The 23042-nt window shown below is 41.2% G+C and overlaps 1 protein-coding gene and 1 long non-coding RNA gene across 7 annotated transcripts in view; one reads left to right on the top strand and one right to left on the bottom strand.

Moving 5' to 3' along the window:
• The window catches only part of LOC105725249 (uncharacterized), a 136382-nt gene extending 119794 nt beyond the window's left edge, over positions 1-16588 (bottom strand). For all 3 annotated transcript variants that reach the window (XR_010337024.1, XR_010337023.1, XR_001109247.2), the window contains exons 1-2: positions 16513-16588; positions 11098-11217 (exon numbers count right to left, since the gene is read on the bottom strand). This is a non-coding gene — a long non-coding RNA (uncharacterized LOC105725249). The remainder of the gene's footprint in view (positions 1-11097; positions 11218-16512) is intronic.
• A 41-nt stretch (positions 16589-16629) lies between these two features.
• The window catches only part of CEP78 (centrosomal protein 78), a 43577-nt gene continuing 37164 nt past the window's right edge, over positions 16630-23042 (top strand). For all 4 annotated transcript variants that reach the window (XM_064361628.1, XM_064361626.1, XM_064361627.1 and 1 more), the window contains exons 1-4: positions 16630-17158; positions 20628-20800; positions 20896-20968; positions 22028-22131. In XM_064361628.1, coding sequence (XP_064217698.1) covers positions 16906-17158; positions 20628-20800; positions 20896-20968; positions 22028-22131 — 603 coding nt within the window. In that variant the 5' untranslated portion in view covers positions 16630-16905. The remainder of the gene's footprint in view (positions 17159-20627; positions 20801-20895; positions 20969-22027; positions 22132-23042) is intronic.

The raw sequence follows: 23042 nt of genomic DNA, 5'->3' as shown, positions 1-23042 counted from the left end.
TAGTACACAGAATCTCAGATATAAAAATAACATTACTCAGAAGCATTAAATTTGGCCTCCACTTGATTGACGTAGGCCTTTTTTTCCTTCTTCTTTTGCTTAGTAAGGGGGCTGTTGCTAGTAAAAAAAAAAAATTCTTTTCAACTTGCGAATTTAATAGGCATTCTTGGCTTAGTGCCACCTGTTTTAATAAATAGGCCCTTGTGAGCTGTGGCAACAAGGATTATGTTGCTATTATAAATATCTATTGTCCCTTATTTGATGCTGAAAAATCCAGATTCCAGAGTAGCATAGTCTTACAGTTGGTTACTAAATATGGATATGTTTTGCAAGTTCATACAACCTCCATCAATGAGATTATTTTACATAATAGAAAAAAATTTTTGAACATTTTAACTTTCAATTAAAACAGTCACCTATTACTTCTTGAACACTTAAAATAAGTCAGACATGGAGCTACAAGCTTAAATAAATGAGATGGGTATGATTATGCCCATTTTACAGATGGAAAATAAAGTTTGGAGAATTTAAGGAATTTGGCTCAGATCACACAACTGGTGTCAGAGGTACACTTCTGTGCCACTGGTTGGTCCTCCAGAGGGTGGGAGAGCTACCTCACCAGCAAAGGAAGTAGTTAAATTCTTTCAGTACTTAGCTACATCTTTACTTAAGCCAGGCTATAACTGTTAACACCTATGTATCTAGCCAATCTGCTTCATACTGTGTCCAGAGAGAAGGACGGTTGAACTCAAAAGAAATCCACAGCAAGATCCCCAGGTCAAGATCAAATTACAAAAGGGGACCCTACCACAGGAGATTCCAAATGTCTCAGGCAGGATAGTGGACATTGGGTAATGTTCCAGTAATTGAATGTTGCATAACAAACCACTCTAAAATTTAGTGGATTAAAAGAGCAACTACATATATTTTGCTCACAAATCTGCATTTTGGAGCAGGGGTGAGTAGGGGTGGTTCCTCTCTGCTCTACTCAGCTTCAGCTGGCACAGCTGAAAGGCTGGGGTTGGAATCACCTGAAGGCCCGTTCCCTTAAACGTCTAGCTGTGGGCTGGGCCTTCACTGGGGCTGTCAGTCAGAAGTTTTATATGTGGCCTCTTTATGTGTCCTAGGCTTCCCCACAAAATAGTAGCTGGGTTCCAAAGGTGATCATCTATTAAGAGAGAGATTCAGGCAGAAGTGAGATTTTCTTTTATGACCTAACCTTACTCTCACTGTCAAGGGTAATCCCTGGAACCTGTGAAAGTGACCTTATTTGGAAATCACATTTTTGCAGATATAATCAAGTTAAAATGAGGTCATACTGCATTAGAATGGGCCCTAATCCAATGACTGGTGTCCTTATAAGAAGAGGAAAATTTGAACACAGGATATACATGGGGGATAATGTCATGTGCCAGCATAGGCAGAGTTTGGAATGATGATCTACAAGCCAAGGAATGCCAAGGATTACTGGCTACCAACAGAAATGAGGAGAGAGGTATGGAAAGATACTCCCTTGGAGCCTTCAGGGAAAGGGGGAAACTATCTCTGCAGACACCTTAATTTCTGACTGCTGGCATCTTGAACTCTGAGAAAATAAATTTCTGTTGTTCTAAGCGGTTCCAGAAGGAGCCAACCCTGCTAACACCTTAATTTCAGATGTCTAACCTCAGAAACTAAGAGAATGCATTTCTGTTTTGTTTTGTTTTGTTTTTCTTTTTTAAGCTACCCAATCTATGGAACTTTGTTTCAGGAGCTCTAGGAAATGAATGCACTCATGTCACATTCCATTCACTGAGACAGCAATGGATTCCACCCAACTCTAAAGGAAAGGTAATACATCTTCAACATTTGGTGGAGGGTAGCAAAGCTCTGGAAGACAACGAGGAACTGGGAAATAGCACTATGGTCATTTTTAGAAAATACAAGCTATATCCTGGGACATAGAACATGATTGCGTACATGTATACATGGTTAACAATGGGGATAGGATCTGAGACATGCATCACTAAGTGAGTTCATCATCATTTGAATATAAGAGTGCACTTATGCAAACCTAGATGGTAAAGTCTACTACACACCTAGGCTATCTGGTACAGTTTATGGCTCCTAGGCCACAAACCTGCACAACATGGTATTCAACCCAGATGAGTGAACAGTTTGCATCTGGGACAAGATCTGACATATTGTCCTTTAGTGTGGCTAGAAAAAAACCTTCTCCAAACTGGTCAGTGCTTGGTCTGACAATATCCATGCATGTAGATGTTGTGGTTGCATTCACATATAAAGCCATTCATGCCCCTGTCAGGACAGCACCCAGGTGATGCACATTGATTGGGTCAGGCACAAAGTAATGTGGCCTGGATCATGTTTGGTGGGGAAGGGAAGACACAATGGGAGACATGTTAAATATGATGGAGATATTCTCATTTCTTCCCTCTGTTGCCTCATTCTTTCTCTTTTTCGCCCCTTTTCTTTTTCCACTCAATCCACCAATCTTTCCCTTACTCTCTCATTTTCCTGCAGGTTCTGTGTAGCTGCTCCAAGAATGCTCCCACCATAGACAGGTGGGTGATCCCTTTGTTCTGCATGAAGTCACCAATCCAGGCACCATGGAGGGACTCAGTGAAGAGGGCCTCCCCTCTGAGAAGATGCCTAGCCAGGAGGGACCTCGTGCTTGAGTTCAGATGGGTTGCCAGACAGATGGACACTCTAGACATGACAGCTCCTCCTCTGAGGCTTTGCCTGGGCTCTCCCAATCACACTAGAACAGCACCCTACCCACAACACACACCGTCACCCAAGGCCAACCAAATCTGTGTCCACTGCACACTGGCTACGTTTGCTAGCATACAAAAGCAGGGGCAGTTTTCAGAAAGATATTCTTGTTCCTGACGCCCTGCAGGGCTATTGTTATAGTTGCCAAGGGTGGATGATCAAGTGATCCGGCACAGGTTAGAAGGAAATTTTTGTGTCCCTGGCTGGAGAGTGACCTGGGTGTCACTTGGGGATCTGTAAAGATTTCTTGCCCAGGAATAAAAATAGAATGTCCTGTTTCCCTCCCAGCTCTGCCAAGACTTTATCTGCCTCGCACATCCTCTGCTGCTGTTTTATTGACTACATACTATTCCATAAAATGGAGATAGCATAATTTGTTTAACCATTTTCCTATTAATTAAACACTGATTCCTAAAAGAAAATACTTGAGGAGAAAATGAAGCAAAAACCTTCTTTATATATTAGCATGAGTATATTCTCTGAGGCAAATAAAAAGAAGGTTATCATTTTAGGATGAAGATGTGTAGAGATAAGTAGAGCAATCTGTCCGATGTTGAACCTAAGAGAACGTTTCGGGAATATTCTGTCTGAGTGTGGATGAACAAAGGGGAGTCAGGCCAAAATGAGCACGAAGGCTGAACAGATGTTGCAATTACAAATCAGTACAAATCTTTGGGGGAACTTCAGGTTATTTTACAATATGTGTATATTGTATGGTTTTCAGCTGTTAGCTTGCTATGCTGCCCTCTGATGCACCCCAATAATACAGATGAGGAAAATGAAGACTAAGGTTACACAATCAGCAGGTGGTAAGACCAGGATTTGAATCAGAGTCTGACTTCTTGCATTAGTATGTTTTCATGCTGCTGATAAAGACATACCTGAGACTCTTTCCAGTGGCTGGGGAAGCCTCATCATCATGGTGGAAGGCAAGGAGGAGCAAGTCACGTCTTACATGGATGGCAGCAGGCACAGAGGGAGAGCTTGTGAAGGGAAATTCCACCTTATGAAGCCATCAGATCTCATGAGACTTATTCACTATCATGAGAACAGCACAGGAAAGACCTGCCCCCATGATTCAATTACCTCCCACTGGGTTCCTCCCACAATATATGGGAATTCAAGATGAGATTTGGGTGCGGACACAGCCAAACCATATCACTCCTCAACCCATATTTTTTCTAAACATAAGCAGTGATGCCTGCACCTTTGCTAAATTTACTATATTTTTAAGAGGCAGAGTACAAATTAGGATTGCATTTTACTGCCTGGCCCAGAAGAGGGAAAGTGACTAATGAACAGGAGCAATTAAAGTTGCTTATCAGCAGGATGGGCCTCTGCAAGAGAATATTAACTCTTTTTTAAATTTAAAAACACAAAACAGCCTCAGCCTCCTGAGTAGCTGGGATTATAGGCACATGACACTATGCCTAGCTAATTTTTGTATTTTTAATAGAGACAGGGTTTTGCCATGTTGGCCACGCTGGTCTCAAACTCCTGGCCTTAAGTGATCTGCCTGCCTCCACCTCTCAAAGCAAACTCTTTATTTTTAAGTAAACTTTTGTTTTTATTTATCTTATTTTACTTTTTTAAGACAGGGTCTTGCTCTGTCTTCCAGGCTTGACAAGAGTGGCACAATCCTACCTTACTGTAGACTTAAACTCCTGGGCTCAGGATACTCCCACCTCAGCCTCTCCAGTAGTTAGGACCACAGGTGTGTGCTATCATGCCCAGCTAATTCTTTACACTTTTTTTTTTTTTTTAGAGAAGGAGTCACTTTATATTGTCCAGGTGGGTCTTGAACTTCTGGCCTTAAGCAATCCTCCCACCTCAGCCTCCCAAAGTGCTGGAATTACAGGCATGAGCCACCATGCCAATCTATGTTTAAGTAAGTTTTTAAATAGAAATTTAGCATTCCAACAGAAAACTACAAAAATCAGAAGTAATTTAAATCAATGCATTTTTATAAAGTATACTAGTGTGACCAGACCTTAGCACTCCAAACTCAGAACATTACCAGCAACCTGAGCCCCACTAAGATTCACTATAATCCCAACATCTATCACCATGGATTATTTTACCTATTTATGTACTTCAAAAATAAAATCATGTCATGTAATAGGCAGCTTTTAAATGAGTCCCAATGATGCCTACCTCCTAGTACTAATGTCCTTGTGTAATCCTCTCCTCTTGGTGTGGGCTGGAACTAGTGATTTACTTCTACAAAACAGAATGTGGCAAAAGTGACAAGATGTCACTCCCAAGATTGGGTTACAAAAACCCCTTTCTTGTTCTCTTGCTTGCTGCTGTGATAGAAGATAGCTACCATGTTATCAGCTGTCCTATGGAAAAACCCATAAAGCAAGGAACTGAGGAAGGTCACCAGCCAACAGCCAGTGAGGATATGAAGCCCTCAGTCCAAAACCCTGGGAGAAACTGAATCCTGCCAGCAAGCACAGGAGTGCACTTAGAAGCAGATCCTCCCTCATTTGAGTCTTTAATGAGACCTCAGCTCTAGCTACCATTTTGATTATAGCCTTGAGAGAAATCCTGAGGCTGAAACACCCAGCTAGCCTACACCTGCATTTCTGACCCACAGAAACTGAGTTAATAAAAGTTCATTGTTTTAAGATGCTAAGTTATATGGTAATTGGTTATGAAGCAATAGACAGCTAATTTATAATATGTACTCACTTGTGTATGGCTTCTTTTATTCAACAGTAAGTTTGAGATTCAGTCATATTTTTGCATATAGCAAGAGTTCATTCACTTTTGTTGTATTCTATTTTATGAATTAGTCTCAATTTATTTATTTATTCTCCTCTTGACAGACATTTGGGTTTTTTCTAGTTTGGGGCTGCATGGCTAGTGCTACTTTGAACATTTTTCCATGCACCTTTTTGGATGCACATATTCACACATCTCCTGAATATACTAAAAGTACAATTACCAGATCATAGGCTATGCACACTTCTGGCAGCATCTAAAGTGCTGACACCAATTTACTCTTCCACCAGAAGTTCATGAGACTTCCAGTTGCTCCATATCCTCATTAGCTCTGGCATTTGCATTTTAGCCATTTTGGTGGGGATGTAGTGGTGTGACATTATGGTTTTAATCTACATTTCCCTGATTAATAAATTAATTTTCATTTAAAACTTCTATTAATTACATTAATTAATTTGCATTTCCTTTATTAGGGAAATGCAAATTTGCACCTTTTCATGTCTTTTGGTTATTTTGGATATTCTCTTTTGCAAAGTGCTTGTTCAAGCTTTGTCCATTTTTGTTACTGAGTTGACTGTCTTTTTTCACTAATGGATTCTTACATAAGGTAGAATCAATTTCTTTTCACAGGTAGGTATTGAAACAACCTCCTGTCATTCTCTGCTTGAGAATGACAGGAGGTTGTTTTTTTTACTCTTTAGTGGTCTTTAATAGTTCTTCATCTTCTTGTTTTTGAGACAGGATCTTGCTCTTTTGCCCAAGCTGGAGTGCAGTGGCACGATCTCAGCTCACTGTAGCCTTGATCTTCTGGGCTCAAGTGAGCCTCTTACCTTAGCTTCCCAAGTAGATGGGACTACGGATGCTGCCACCACATCTGGCTAATTTTTTTTTAAATTTTTTGTAGAGATGGATTTTCACCATGTTGTCCAGGCTGGTCTAGAACTTCTAGACTTAAGTAATCTGCCTACCTCAGCCTCCCAAAGTTCTGGGACTATTACAGGTGTAAGCCATTGTGCCTGGCTAATATTTCTTCTTTTAAATGCACTGCAACATATGTATATTTTCCATTATAGTTAAGATTTATTTTCTGCTTGAGAAATATTTGCCTACCCCTAGGTTGTTAAAATGTCTCATGTGTGTGCTTCTAGAAGCTTTATTATTTTACTTTTCATGTTTAGATATACAACCCATCTGGAGTTGATTTTTGTGTACAGGATAATAGAAGAATCTAAATTAATTTTTTCTATCAGAACACTAACATCACATTTATTGAAAAAGCTATCCTTTCTTCACTGTAGTGTCAGCTTTCTCATAAATGAAGTGACCATATATGTGTGGGTCAGTGTCTTAACCTTCTATTCTGTTTCATTGCTCTGTTTCTGTTCTTGTGCCAATATCACATTGTTTTAATTATTATAGCGTTGATGAATTTTGCTGTTTGATAGTGTAAGCCCTCCAGATTTCTTCTACTTTTTCACAATGTCTTAATATTCTCTCGGAATTTTTGCATACATTTTAGATTCAGCTTGTCAATTCACACACACACGCACATACAAGCTAAAGAACTTTTGATTGCTCTTTCATTGAATTAATAGAAGTTTGGAGATTATTGACTTACAATATTGAATCATTCAGTTAATGACCATGATGTATCTGTCCATTTTATTAAGTCTGATTTAATTTCTCTCAAAAAAGTTTTTTAGTTTTCTGTGTAAAATTTTTGTAAAGAATCTTTTTGTTGTTGCTACATTTATTCCTAGGTGTGTCTTTCTTTCTTTTTTCCTCCTTCCTTCTTTTTTTTTTTTTTTTTTTTTTTAGCTGGGGTTTCACTCTGTCATCCAGGCTGGAGTACAATGGCACAATCATAGCTCACTGCACCCTCAAACTCCTGGGCTCAAGTAATCCTGCCTCAGCCTCCCAAGTAGTTAGGTGCATGCCAGCATGCCCAATAATTGTTTTTGTAGGGACAGGGTCTCGTTATGTTGCCCAGGCTGGTCTTGAACTTCTAATCTCAAGCAATCCTCCTGCCGTGGCCTCCTAAATCACTGGGATTACAGGTGTGAGCCACCATGCTGGGCCACATTTAAAAAAAAAAAATCTTATCGTAAAATAAGACATATTCAAAAAACACAAGAGGCAAATATGTAAATTAACAGTATTATAAGACAACCACCTTTGTCATTTCCATCAAGATTAAGAAAAAAAGCTTTGCCTGAAGTCCTTCCATGTGTCCTGATTCAATCATAACCCCCTCTCTCTTCCAAGAAGCAATAATGTTCCTAACTTTTGTAATTAACTCTTTCTTAAATTTCTATATAAACGTACCACTTGAGTTTGCCTCACTAGACAGTATGGTTTAGTTTGCCCAGTTTTAATAATGACTTTCAAATTCCTTTTAATCTATAGCTCAGTCTTTAACCCTTTATTACCCATAAATTTGTCAGGTAAAGAATCCAGGTCATTTGACCTGTAGAGTTTTCCATAACAGGGATTTTGCTGAATACGTATGCATGATGCAGTTCAGCATGTTCCTCTATCCTCTGTACTTTACAGGAGTAGCAATTGGATCCAGAGGCTTGATTAATCCTTAGGAAAGACTATAGACAGTGGCATATTATTTCATCAGGAAGCATTTAGGATAGGTGCTATGGCTCATGCCTGTCATCCCAGCACTTTGGGAGGCAGAGGTGGGAGGACTGCTTGAGCCCAGGAGTTTGAGACCAGCCAGAGAAATACAGCAAAAATGTCTTTACAAAAACAAAACAAAACTAGCCAGGTGTAGTGGCACACACCTATAGTCCCAGCTACTGAGAAGACTGAGGAGGGAGGATTGGTTGAGCCTAGGAGATGAAGGCTTCAGTGAGCTGTGATCAGCCAGTGCACTTCAACCTGGGCAACAGAATGAGACCCTATCTGAAAAAATCCACACACACACATGAACAACTTTTTGAATAGACATAGGATTATTAGATACTCTTTTTTCCCTTGGGTCAATTTTGTTAGGTTGCATTTTTTTTGTTGTTTTTTTTTTGAGTCAGGGTCTCACTCAGATTCCCAGGCTGGAGAGCAGTGATGTGATCACAGCTTACTGCAGCCTTGACCTCCCAGCCTCAGGTGATTCTCCCACCTCAGCCTCTCAAGTTGCTGGGACTACAGGTGCCCACCACTACTCCTGGCTAGGTTGCATTCTTTTAAGAATTTGTAATTTTGGATGAATTTTCTAATTGAAAAGCATAAAATTTATAATTTTAACAGTTTTATTGAGTTATAATTCACATACCTTACTTTTATTTATTTAATATATACAATTTAATGGTTTTTAGTACATCCACAGAGCTGTGCAACCATCACCATAATCCAATTTTAGAAGATTTTTATCCCACTCCCAACAAAAACATTATAATCATTCCCCATTCTTCACAACCTTCTCATCCCTAGACAACCACTCATCTACTTGTCTCTAGAGATTTGCTTATTCTGAGGATTTCATATAAATGGAATCATACAGCATGTAATCGTCTATGAGTGGCTTCTTTTACTTTGCATAATGCTTTCATGAGTCATCCATCCTGTCACTTATATTAATATTTTATTTTCTTTTTATGGCTGAATAATATTCCATTGATAGATTTTGTTTATTCATTCATCAGTAGATTGACATTTGGGTTATTTTCACTTTTTGGTATTATAAATACACTTCCATGAACATTTATGTACATGTTTTTGAGTGGACATAAGTTTTTATTTCTTGTGAGTATAAATCTAGCAGTTGAAATGATGGGTCAGGGAAGTCTGTTTATCATTTTGAGGAACCCTCAAACTCTTCTGCAAAATGGCTGCACCATTTTACATTTCCACCAGCAACGTATGAGGATTTAAATATCTTGTTTTAAGACCAAGCGTATGATTTATCCTGCAGCAAGTTTTACACGCACTTGAGAATGTATATTTTGCTATTGTTGGGTTGAGTGTTCTATAAATGTTTGCTAGGTCTAGTTAATTTATTGTGTTGTTCAAGTCTTTTATAACCTTGTTGATCGTTTGCCTACTTGATCTATCCTCTATACACAGTGGTGTATTTTTAATTTTTATTTTATTTATTTACTTAGAGACAGGGTCTTATTCTGTCACCCTGGCTGGAGTGTAGTGGCAGCCTTGAACTCCTGGGCTCAAGTGATCCTCCTGCCTCAGCCTTCCTAGTAGCTAGGACTACAGGTACACACTACCACAACTGCCTATGTTTTTTTAAGAGATGAAATCACACTGTATTTTCCAGGTTGGTCTCCAAATCCTGGCCTCAAGCAACCCTCCCACCTCAGCCTTTCAAATCTCTGGGATTACAAGAGTGAGCCACAGTGCCTAGCCCTAATGGTGCAATTGACATCCTCAACTAATATTGAATTATCTATTTTGTCCTTCTGTTCTGTTAGTGGTCTTCACGTATTTTGGTACTCTCTTATTATGTGTATATAACATAATAAGATGTGTATATAACATAATAATTTTTATGTCTTCTTGATGATCTTTTTAAGCTATAAAATGTCCCTCTTTATAGCTAATAACATTTTTCGTTTTAAACTCTATTTTTTTCTGGTATTAGTATAGTCACTCCAGCATTCATATTTTGGCCATTTGCCTGATATATATTTTTTCATTTTTTTACTTAGAATATATTTGTATCTTTGAACGTAATGGGTGTCTTCTATAGATAACATACATTTTCATCTTTTAAAAAATCCAGTTTGACAATCTCTGCCTTTTGATGGAATTATTTAATGCATTCACATTTAATTTTGTTACTGATATGGTAGGATTTATGTCTGTCATTTGCTTTTTGTTTTCTACAGGTTTCTTTGTTGTTGTTCCTCTATTCTTCCTGTCCTGTTTTCTTTTATATTGGTGGATATTTTCTAGGGTAACATGTAATTGTATTAACAATCTCTAGTTGTATTTCTTTAGTTAATAGTTGCCCTAAAGCTTACGGTATTCATTTTATTAGAATCTACTTCAGATTTATACTAGCTTCATTCCAGTGAAATATAGAGACTGTATTCCTAATAGCTACATTCCCTCCCACCATTTTTTTTAAGACAAGGTCTTGCTCTGTCACCCAGGCTGGAGTGCAGTGGCACAATCACGGCTCACTGCAGCCTCAACCTCCTGGGCTCAAGCAATCCTCCCACCCAATGCCTCTAAATGCCAAATGAACAAAGGTACTTAAAAAATACTGGATCTTGCTCTCTCCACTTGAGAGGGAAAAAAAGCTGTTCTAACGTGGCAATGGGATGCTCTTAGCTGTTTGTAACTCGCTGTGAGTTTGGGCATTGTGTGGCTATGAAGTGGCACACTGTCCACACATAGCCCTAACTACAGAAACCTGAATGTAAAAAAAAGAGAGAAAGAGCCAGAGAACACCTTCTCACAGAGATTCATTCATTCACTCATGAAATATTTACCGATCAGGTTGACTATGTACATAACACTATACTGAGGATTGCACAGAACACAGAGATCAAACCTCTTACAGAGTTTAGAGTCCAGGGAGGGGGATAAGACAGGGATACCTCATGGCAGTTTCAGGTTTGTTCTACTCACCCATTTGCAAGTCCAGAGGACAGAAGGTAACCAGTTCTTTCTTCTATACACAGTAGAGTTTCTTCAGAGAACGAGACATAAGGGCAGCAGCCAGAAAAACATATAGTATCATAGAAAGAGCTGGAAGGGAACAAAGATGTAGATATAATTAGACACATGAGGTACAAAAGCCTGGAAAGTTCAATAAGTCACATTATGGAGGGTCTTGGATGTCAATCTTAAGAGACTGGGCTATATTCTGTTGGTAGTGCATGTCATGGAAGGTTTTTGGAACAGAGCAATGGCATAAGCAAAGAACCATGGGAGGTGTAATAAGGGATGTAGGAAGAGCCTGAATGTAGGAAGACATGTTATTCTTGGAAGCAACAATTGTAAAATTCATGTGTAAAATAATAAATGGTGAAACTGAATAATGGCAATGCAAATAGAAGGAAGGGAAGAGCATGGGAGATGCTATTAAGAATAAACTGTCATGTCTTTGTCACTGGTTGGATACATTCATTTATTCATTTAGCAGATATTGTCAGGAATTGGGCTAGCTGCTGGGGATGCAAGATAAGCAGTGGGGCACAGTGGCTCAGGCCAGGTATGGTGGCTCACAGCTGACGCAGGCAGATCATAAGGTCAGGAGTTTGAGACCAGCCTGGCCAACATGGTGAAACCCTGTCTGTACTAAAAATATAAAAATTGGCTGGGCATGGTGGCTCATGCCTATAATCCCGGCTACTAAGGAGGCTGAGACAGGAGAATTGCTTGAAACCGGGAGGCAGAGGGTGCAGTAAGCCGAGATCGCCCCACTGCCCTCCAGCCTGGGGGACAGAGTAAGACTCTTATCTCAGGGGAAAAAAAAAAAAAACAATAAAAAAAACAGAATAAGCAAAACAGACCAGAGCCCTTCCTCACAGACCATATGGTAAACATTTATTTCAATATGAAATGCAAAACATTATGAAGGCTATTAACAAGAGTTACATAGTATTATGAGAGCTTATGATAGGGGATGTGATGAGTCAGGGAGGAAGGGAATGCTTCCTCGACAAAGTGACACAAGAACTGAGATGAGAAGGTGTGGAGGCACTAATTAAGTGCAGAATGAAAGGAAAATTTCTTGCAGATGGGTAGCATGGACAATGGTTTATTGTAAGTATGCAGGCCTGAAATGAAACTACTCTACGCTGGACTGCTGAGAATGAAAGAGACTAGTATACAACACAAAGCTGCAGAGATCCTACTCCATCATTCCCCGAGGATGCAGCACTCTGTAGACTAGTGCTACTCAAAGTGCCACTGGACAATGAGATAAAGAACTTGTTCTAGAATGTAACTCCACATACTGCTGTTTTCATGAAGAAAGTCTCATTCTGAAGAAAACTTGCCTACCAATCTAAGCAGTATGTTTAGGGCACATGTGATTTACATTCTGGATTGAGCTCCTCATCTTATAAGAACAGTAACAGTTCTAAAACCAATTGCCAGTCTGTGTACTCCACACTGAGCGGAGTACCATTTGAGACCACTATGAAATCTGTCTTTATCCCCAGAGCAAAGGGAAGTCACAGAAGGATTTGCAGAGGAAGTGGTGGTGGCTGCAGGGTGGAGCATGGATAGAAAGGCGGCTGAACTCAGAAGAAAGAAGACAAGAAAGTTTGCATTTGGAACTTGTCTGCCTGGTGAAGTAAGAGATGTCCTGTTCAGGTGACAGAGCAGGGATGTAGAATAAAGTATAATGGTGTATTAGTCTGTTCTCATGCTGCTAAGACATACCTGAGACTGGGTAATTTATAAAGGAAAGAGGCTTACTGGATTCACAGTTCTACATGACAGAGGAGGCCTCACAATCATGGTAGAAGGCAAAGGAGAAGCAAAGGCATATCTTACATGGCAGCAGGCAAGAAAGCTTGTGCAGGGGAACTCCCATTTATAAAACCATCAGGTCTTGCGAGACTTATTCACTATCACAAGAACACTATAGGGGAAACCATCCCCATGATTCAATTATTTCCACCTGGCTCTGCCCTTGACGTGGTGATTATTACAATTCAAGGTGAAATTTGTGTGGGGACACAGCCAAACCACACCAAGTAGCAACATGAAAAGAATAAAGGAGATTTGGAACAGCCATTGTGAGTCACCATAAGGAAAGTAATGGGAAAAAGAAATGGGGACGACATGTCCGTTAAAATAAGACAGCTTATGTTGTTGACCAGGTTGACATTGCTCTGTGCCTGGATCCATCAAATTTCATTGCTCTGGAAGCAAGTACAGACAGGATGAATGTTAGAGATGAGCAGACAACATTAGCATTGTGGTTCTATGGAAAGGTAAGTGGGCTAGGGAGTCTAGGTATAACGTTGCCTGGATTGACTGGGAGTAGAGTACAGTGAATAAGAGCTTAAATGATGCCATTTACCTGTATTCTACTCAAACACTCAGTCAGCAGATCCCCTGAAGGAGGAGAGCCCATCTCCTATACCACCCCATAGAATATCCCTCCCAAGTCATGCACCTGCAGGGAATCCAGGGCATTGCGTCTTGGGCCAGGTGTGAGCCTGGTTTGTTGGAGGATCCCAGAGGTACCGCAGAGAGGCAGTTTTCATCCAGTGTTCAGGGAAGCATGTGGGTGAACCCACCAGATGCTGAAAGGTGAACTGAAGCCACTTTTTCTTGAAGCAACTATTAAGTCATAATTTAACTGAAGCAGAGAAGAGATTTCAGGCAAGTCTCGAAAGAAATCTTGCCACACTAAAAATAAGCGCAGGAAACATAAATTTTAAATTAATATGTTAAATGATTATTAATATGAGGAAGTCTTCTCTGAGCTGCATGCATAGGCAGTGGCCACAGGGTTCTGGCAAAAGTTTGTGGGGATAATAGGGAAGGATGTTCCTATAATTAGTAATTATTCCGCACTTGTGCTAGGCATAGGGAATGTAAGCATGAATGTGACATGGTCCTTGCCTTCAAAGGGCTTACAGACTGGAAGGAAAACCATCTAAAAAGATGCTTATCATTGGATGTTCTAAGTATTATGCTGCAGGGATGTCAGGGAGCACAGCAGTGAGGTACTAAACAAGCAATGAAGGAGAGATGAGGGTAAAAGAGAAACAGGCTTTCTAGGGAAGGTGCCCAAACCAAGGCTGGGAAAAGAATGGAAGTTAACCCACTAAATAAAGAAGCAGTCTATGGAAAGACCCAGATAGCAACAATAGGACATCAGAAACTTCAAGCAGTTCTGTGTGTCTAGAGAAGACATGCAAGGAAGAATATAGCAAGGAGAGAGATAACAGAGGTAGTCAAATTATGAAGGAACCTGTATGTCAAGCTACAAAATATAGATCTGATCCAACAGCAATGAGAAATCTTGGCTTCCTAGGGGGCAATTTGATGGAGGAAGAGAACTATCTGTGTTAGAAGTCATACACCTAGAGTGGAGAAGTTAAGGCTGAGCAGAAGACAAGAATACCCAGAGAACTATAATACGTCAGAAGGGGTGAAAGCTGAGGGTAGAAACCTGAAGAACAGCAACATTTAGAATGGGTAACCAAGAGAAGCCAAAGGATGAGACTGAGAAGAAGAAATTCCAGAGGTAAAGAAAAAAAAATCAGGTGGCTTCACGGGAAACAGGGAGGAGGGAGTTTTAAGGAGGCAACGGACACTACATTAATTGATGCTGGAGACTAGAAAGAAAATGGATATAGAAACAAAGAAACCATAGCTAAGGCCAGGCGCAGTGGCTCATGTCTGTAATTCCAGCACTTTGGGAGGCCGAGATAGGCGGATCATCTGAAGTTGGGAGCTCAAGACCAGCCTGACCAACATGGAGAAACCCGGTCTCTACTAAAAATACAAAATTAGCCAGGCATGGTGGCACATGCCTGTAATCCCAGCTACTCAGGAAGCTGAGGAAGGAGAATGACTTGAACCCAGGAGGCAGAGGTTGCGGTGAGCCAAGATCATACCATTGCACTCCACCCTGGGCAACAAGAGAGAAACTGTCTCAAAAAAAAAAAAATCATATAGTTGGAAACAATTTAAATTTCCATCAACAGAAAAATAGACACATTATTCTATGTTTCTACATGGAAATTCTATATACAACAGGGAAAATAAACGAATAGCTCTATATGTCAACATGGATGAACCTAGTAAAGGTAACAATAAATAAAGTAAGAAAAGAAAACATAGAATGTTATATACTGCTTACTTACATATATAGCAGAAATATTAAGACATACATTGGAATAATGAATACCAAGTTCAGAAGAGCAGTTACCTCAGGGTCAGTTAAAGAGTAGTTGTGATTGGGACGGTGGTTACACAAGGCTCCTCAACAGGAATGGTAATGTTTCATTTCTTAAGCTGGTTTATGAATATATAAGTGTTTACTATATTATGATTTGAGCATGTCGCACATAAAAATCACTGGTGATCATATCTCCCTAATTTTAGAGTCACGTGCATGTGTGTGTGTGTTGGTAGTAAGTTGGGGTATCCAGAATGCAGTGGGTGGCAGAGGAATCCAATAAACACTATGTCTACCAGAGGACTATCATTGTTCTAGTAATTGGATACAAATAGAGGGAGGGGTCCATTATCTAGATACTTCCACTTAACTTCCCCGTCCCTCAGTTTCCTCTTTTGTAAAGTAGAATGTAATAGTATATTCCTTGAGGAGATGTTAGGAGAATGAAATTTCATACTTAAACAGTGCTTAAAATAATCCCGAGGACATCATTTCAAATAAGTACTAGTTATCAGGGAGTTAGCCGACATCATTAGTACAAAACAAACTGATTCACGCAAACACAATGAAGTCCTGAATTCATGAAACACTCTTCAATTTGCCAGGAACTGTGTGAGATATGCAAAAACTACGGAAATTAAGGCTTATTTGCAGACATTAACACAGACATAAAAGATTTAATGGACGGCAGTTCACGTTCAATCAGCCGTTCCTACATTCCTCGAGTGCAGTCTCTGTGCTGGTTGGACGCTGCGAGCAGACACATTCCTCAGATGTTTAAATTAAAGTGTGTTGTTATATCCATATTTCACTTTTTTTTTTTTTTTTTTAGATGGAGTTTCACTCTTGTAGCCCAGGCTGGAGTGCAGTAGCGCAAACTCGGCTCACTGCAGCCTCCGCCTCCCGGGTTCAAGCGATTCTTCTGCCTCAGCGTCCCGAGTAGCTGGGATTACAGGCGCGCGCCACCATGCCCGTCTAACGTTTGTCTTTTCAGTAGAAACGGGTTTCTACTGAAACCCGTCGGCCAAGCTGGTCTCGAAGTCCTGGCCTCGTGATCCGCCCGTCTCGGCCTCCCAAAGTGCTGGGATTACAGGCGTGAGCCACCGCGCCCGACTACACATTTCGCTTTTATTCGGATAGATCCGTAAACTTTCACAAACCCTCAAACTCACCCTCACCACCATCTCAGGTCCCAGCCAGCAAGCCAGCCCTCAGGAGGCGGGGCCTGCGTGCCGACGCACAGCGAGCGCGTTGACGTCTTCGCGCACCGCCCCGCGGCACCGCCCACCGGCTTGAAACCCCGCGCCTCAAAGGGCTATGTGGCGGGCGCCAACCGCCAGGACGTCTAGGCGGGAGGCAGTTCGGGAGCCGGCCGTTGAGCGGCCGGCCTAGCCTGGGGCTCGGGCCTTGCGTCTTCCGACCTAACCCCCGCTCCTGAGCCTGGTGCGGGGCCGCCGCCTCCGCCTGGCCGTGGGCGCCGGGGCGGCCAGCCGGCGACCTAGGGCTCCTGGGTGGGCGCGGGCGGCGTCTCCGCTGCGGGCATCCCCCGAGGCCGCGCTTGGGCCATGATCGATTCGGTGAAGCTGCGCCGCGACAGCGCGGCGGACTTTTTCTCGCACTACGAGTACCTGTGCGCGCTGCAGGACTCGGTTCCGCTGCCCGCCTTGCGCGCCTGCCTGCGGGAGGGCGTGCTGGACTTCAACGCAGATCGCCTCCGCGGGGTGGACTGGGCGCCTCTCTTGAACACCCTCAAGATCAATAAAGACCTGCCCTTGATCTCCATCAAGAGCTACTTCCAGCCCTGGCTGGGGGACACAGGTTTGTAGTTCCCGCCTCCAGGGCCCCTCAGTCCGTGCGGCGAAGCGGGTTTTTAGGTGGGTGGTGTCCAGTGCTGGGATATGTGTGCAAAGGACTGGGTGTGCGGCCTGGACACTCACGAGCTAGGTGAGTCGCTTAAGGTCTCTAGGGCCTCAGCGTGCTCATCCGTAACATGGACTTAATAAAGAGACCCGGGTTATGTGCCTATTGCTAGGATTCCCTGCGCTGCTGATGCCTGCAGAGCTCTTAGCCCAGTTTGGGACGTCATTAAACATTGGACAGATGTTACCTATTTTATTGAATGACCTTAATTTGCCTAATAGATAACTAAGCAGGTAGGAAGTTAATACATGTCAGCCTTTGTCTTCTTTCTTTCTTTTTTTTTTTTTTTTTTAAGACACAGTGTCACTCTGTCGCCCAGGCTGGAGTGCAGTGACAGGATCGTGACTCACTGCAACTTCCGCCTCCCAGGTTCAAGCAATTCTCCTGCCTCAACCTCCCAAGTAGCTGGGACTACAGGCACGCACCACCACTCCAGGCTAATTTTTGAATTTTTAGTAGAGACGGGATTTCACCATGTTGGTCAGGCTGGTCTCGAACTCCTGACCTCGGGTAATCCGCTCTCCTCGGCCTCCCAAAGTGCTGGGATTACAGGCGTGAGCCACCGTGCCCGGCCTGTCTTCATTTTTTAAGATGTATATAAGAAATGTGTAAAGTGCTTTACAAATACAAGCCATTTATAAATGTAAGGTGGTATAATTAGGGATCCAGATTCTCTGATTTTTCGGAAAATATGTTAGGTCAACCATGATATGTGATAAAATGCTGTTATTCCTTCGAGAACTTAGCAATTTTTACATAATGGAGGCAGCTTCCTATAGAAGCTAGCTAGGTAACAGGAGGGAACAGTTTATGCAAAAGTTTTGGAGGTAGGAGAGAGTATGGCAAGCTGAGGCACAGGACTGGAATTTAAGGTTTGAGAAAGAGCAGAGAGAGTTGAAGCTGGAAACCTCGTGGGGGCCAAACAGGGAGGGTCTTTGTTTGTCCTGTCACGGAGTTGGATGTTTATCCTGAAGGTTTTGGGAAAACGCTTTAGGATGATGAGATGGAATTTCCATAGGAGCTCACTCTAACCTCCATACGGAAGGCAAATTAAAATTGGAAGGAGGGTAAATTGTTGTAATCTAATGGCCCAAATTAAGGTACAGAAAAGAAGGGCTGGGGCCGGGCACTGTGGCTCATACCTGTACTCTCAACACTTTGGGAGGCCAAGGCAGGTGGATCACCTGAGGTCAGGAGTTTGAGACCAGCCTGGCAACATGGTGAAACCCCATCTCTACTAAAAATACAAAAAAAAATTAGCCAGATGTGGTAGTGGGTGCCTGTAATCCCAGCTGCTTAGGAGGCTGAGGCAGGAGAATCGCTTGAACTTGGGAAGTGGAGGTTGCAGTGAGCCTCGAGTGTGCCATTGCACTCCAGCCTGGGCAACAACAGCAAAACTCCATCTCAAAAAAAAGAAAAAAATAAAAGAAGGGCCAGATTTCAGGTATCTAAGAGAATGGAGGGGCCTGGTGACCAGTTCGAAGAGTAGGGCAGCAAATGTGGGTGACAGTTTACAGCAGCATCTGTAAGTGAAACACAGCAGCGTCTTTCCATGACACACAGCCGAGCTGAGTGAGACTGGGGGTGGGAAGAGGATCTCAGTTTGTCTTTAATGTTTTAAGAGGGGCCTGTGGGGCATCCAAATGTGTCTGCTAGGCAGATGTGGACCCAAGATTTAGGCTTTTTGGGAGGACAGGTATTTGAAAGCATGGGAGGAACCTAGATTACCCACAAAGAAGATGCAGATAATCGTAGGTCTGAAAGGTGTTTTTTAAATGGATGTGGATGTGAATATGTTTGTAAGCTGAGAGAAAGAGGGAGGGTGTGTGATATAGGAGAGGAAATGATTATTGATATATTTAAAAACAACCTGACCACTTGTCGTGTGCCTAGCCCTTTTTTAGGTTCTGGGGTTAGCACCATCTCTTCTACAAGGACAGTTCAATACATCTACTTCTGAAAATAAGTTAGGTTATTCTCTACATCTCATTCAGGTGTAGGAACTGTTCTTTACCTCTGAAGGGACTTGACTTAACCTAAATAATAACAGGAACCAGGCCAGGTACGGTGGCTCACACTGGTAATCCCAACACTTTGGGAGGCCAGGAGTTTGTGACTGGTCTCGCAACACAGTGAGACCCCTGTCTCTACAAAAAGTAAAAAACATTAGCTGGACGTGGTGGATCTCTTGAGCCAGGGAGGTTGAGGCTACAGTGAGCCGTGACTGTGACACTGTACTCCAGCCTGGGTGACAGAATGAGACCATGTCCATGACACACACACACATACACACAGGAACCAAACGAGACCCTGTCCATGACACACACGCACGCACACAGACACACACACACACACACACACACACAGGAACCAAAAGAAATTAAAGATGGGAGAGACCTTAGAGTCAAGGCTAGCCTACTGGATCTTGCCTAATATTTTTCACTGAATGTAAGAAAAATGTATTACAGACCATTTCTCTTCAGATATTCTTCAATGAACCTTCTTTATCTCTTGCATCTGGTCGGTCTAGTTTGTAGATTTTCACCTCCTTAAAAGGGGGTTAAAATTGCTTGTGCATCCTTAATTACATTTTACCTCGACTATTGCAGAAGCTCCTAGCTAGTTTTGCTGCCCCTCAGTTCATCTGCTTTCTTTGGTTCAAGTGATCTTTCTAAAAGGAAAAGATATGCTTAAAGTGGTATGCCTACACAGGACCAGTGTGTATTAGTTTCACAGCTTGTGTTCTGCACAGAGGCACTGAAATCCCAGCTGTGTTCTGTCAAACCCCCTGGGGTTAGTTCATCTTGAGGAAGAGGAGCTTTTCTCATTTCCTTGATCTCTTTTGTCCTCCAGTAGTGAGGTACATTTTTCTGACCTGCTAGGAGTACCCTTAATGTGTCAGTGGTAGCCCTGGTCTTCATCACCTGTGAGGTAATAGCCAACTCTCCCAGGCTTGCTTCTGCCTGCCTCTGTAAATTTCTGACTCTTCCTGCTATACCTCTGTGCTTTAGTCATCTCTACCTGCAGTTTTCCAGTGCCCGGCAGGTGTCAGGCTTAGATGCCTTTGCTCATGCTGCTCCCTCTGGTTAGTGCATCACCCACTCTGACCCCATGTTGTCATTCTCATCTTTCTAGATTCAGCTTCAGGGTTATCTTGAAGCCATCCCTTCAGTGCAACTTCTTTGCTTCCATAAGAACCTCTATGTACGTAGTTTGTGTGTATCTCATGTGGCTTGAGTTTACATGTGTCTGTCATTAAGAGGACTTTAAGGACATGGGTCATTTCTATATCTTAGCACAGAGCAGATGTTTTTGAATGATAAATTCTAGGATTGAAGTCACTAACTTTCCTTTATCTTTGTTTTAGGTTCTGACATAAATAAAGTTTGCAGAAGTCGTGTTCCTGCGATAAGATGCAAAGATGTGAGCTTCCAGTTGTGTAAAGCTCTTAAAGGCTGTTTAAGTATATCAAGTGTGCTTAAGAACCTGGAGCTAAATGGACTGATTCTGAGAGAGAGGGATTTAACTATTTTAGCAAAGGTAAGCTTTCTCTAATTTGGCCTGTAGACATTTGATAGTTGCTTTTGGAGGAAAAAGACCTCAGTAACATTTTTAACTTTTCTCCCTCATTAAAGGGATTGAATAAATCGGCTTCTTTGGTGCACCTGTCTCTTGCAAATTGTCCAATTGGAGATGGCGGTTTAGAAGGTGAGTTTAAATCTCATTTAACTCTTGTCCTATCAGGCTGATTTCATGTTTCCCTACATGCTGTGCTAATTCCCATCTGTACGTTTCTCTTACTACTGCCTCATGTGCTTGTGCAAACCTTGGTCCAGTCTCAAGTCTACCATGAAAGCTTGGCATGCTGAATATAATCTGAACTAACTTTACTTAAGTTAGTGTTAAACCACAGACCACACAAATACATACCATCTGGTATTCTCTGTTTTTTGTGTTTGTTCACCTTTTAGGGGTTTTCTTCAAGAAATATTTATGGGGAGGAAATAGCAAGATATAAAGAGAAAAATCATTATTTTAAATAGCTAAAACATATATACAATCAACTTTAATGTACCATGATATGTTCCAAAATAGGAAATATAAGCAAAGTGCTATATAGGAGCATATAAAAGGCTGGCAAACTCAGTGGGGAAGGGGGAGGGGATCATGAAAATAATCACAGAAGATGACTATTGGTTGGGATCCTGAAGTCTTGATCTGTGTTCATTGTGTAGACTAGTGGTCTGGAGGGGTAAGGAAGCCTGTTTTTCAGTTTGACGGAGCAGAGAGTTTGAAGTCCTCTGTCTTCTATTCTTCTAGTATGTTAGATGCTCTAGTATAGCACCTAATAAATTCTGTGTTTGTAGTTGACACTGAATTGTTAATTGATCATCGATTGAGGTCTACTGTTGGAAATGAAAATAGGAAGAGTTTTATGTTTTTTATGTTTTTCTTTCAGATGTCTCAAAACATATATAGAACTGTACTGTGTGGTTGGGAGTAAGGTGGCAATATTCAGTCTATTCAATTTTAGCATCTAAGTAGAATTGAACTATTGCTATAAAATGGAGTAGCTCTTTGTTACTGACATATTTTATGGTACATAGAATGTACCAATCTATCAGTTGCTTTGGTAGATTGTAGATAGTGATTTTAAGACTGCAACTATAAATTAGAAAAGATACAAGATGAGCAAATAAATCAAGATTGACTGGGTTGTATAGACTTCATCTTATTCTATGTGTGTGTGTGTTTTTTTCATTTTAGTTATTTGTCAAGGTATAAAGAGCTCTATCACTCTTAAGACAGTTAACTTCACAGGATGTAATCTGACATGGCAGGGAGCAGATCATATGGCCAAGATTTTAAAGGTAACTTTATGTTCCAACTTTCATGAAAGTGTGTTATGTGATTGCCACACATTAATATTTTGTTACAAGACAGGAATTATTTTTGTCTTTTGATACATATGAGGATTGCAGCTTTGTTTAAAGAATGTGACCAATTTTCAGCCTCGGATTCTACCGTTTAGTAAAGGTAGTATGCTTAATCTTAGAAATAGGAGACTTAAAATATAATAACGTTTTTCTATAAATATGGTTTGTAAAATAGTAATTTTAAAGGTGCCTTAACAACTTTATAGTGGTTATAACTACTATATTTAGGATAAAATTACATACTAATTTGACATGAAGCCTTTTTTAGTAATTTGATGGTATAGATCAAGGGTAGTCAAACTGTGGCCTGTGGACCAAATCTAGCCTATCACTTATTTTTGTAAATAAAGTTTTTGAAACATAGTCATGCCCATTTGTTTACATGCTAACTATTGCCACTTCCACCCTACACTAGGAGAGTTGACTAGTTGCAAAAGAAACTTTATGACCCACAAAGCTGAAAATGTTTATTTTGGGGCCTTTACAGTGAAAGCCCACTCTCCATGGGATAGATAATGGTTAAGAGTGTGGATTCTGAAGCCAAATGGCCTAGTTTAAAACACAGGCTCTCTCCCATTTAATAACTTGTGACCATGGGCAAATTACTTAACCTCTCTGTGCCTCAGTTTTCTCATCCATCAAATGTGTATGATAAGAAAACCTACTGTCTCTATCATTCTGAGGATTTAATGAACTAATGTATATAAAATAGTGCCTGGCTATCTTAAGTGTTTGCTGTAATTTCCTCTTATTGCTTTTATACAGTTATTCTGAATAGAAAATGACACAATTTTCATTTGTCAGAGTCATAGGAGCTTTTAATCTTTTGTTGTTTTAGAATGTAA

This window comes from Aotus nancymaae, unplaced genomic scaffold, assembly GCF_030222135.1.
Source record: "Aotus nancymaae isolate 86718 unplaced genomic scaffold, 86718_ANA_hifiasm-v0.15.2.pri h1tg000041l, whole genome shotgun sequence".
NCBI lineage: Eukaryota > Metazoa > Chordata > Mammalia > Primates > Aotidae > Aotus > Aotus nancymaae.
The sequence above is the reverse complement of the archived record's forward strand: the minus strand, read 5'-3'. Positions and strand labels throughout refer to the sequence as shown.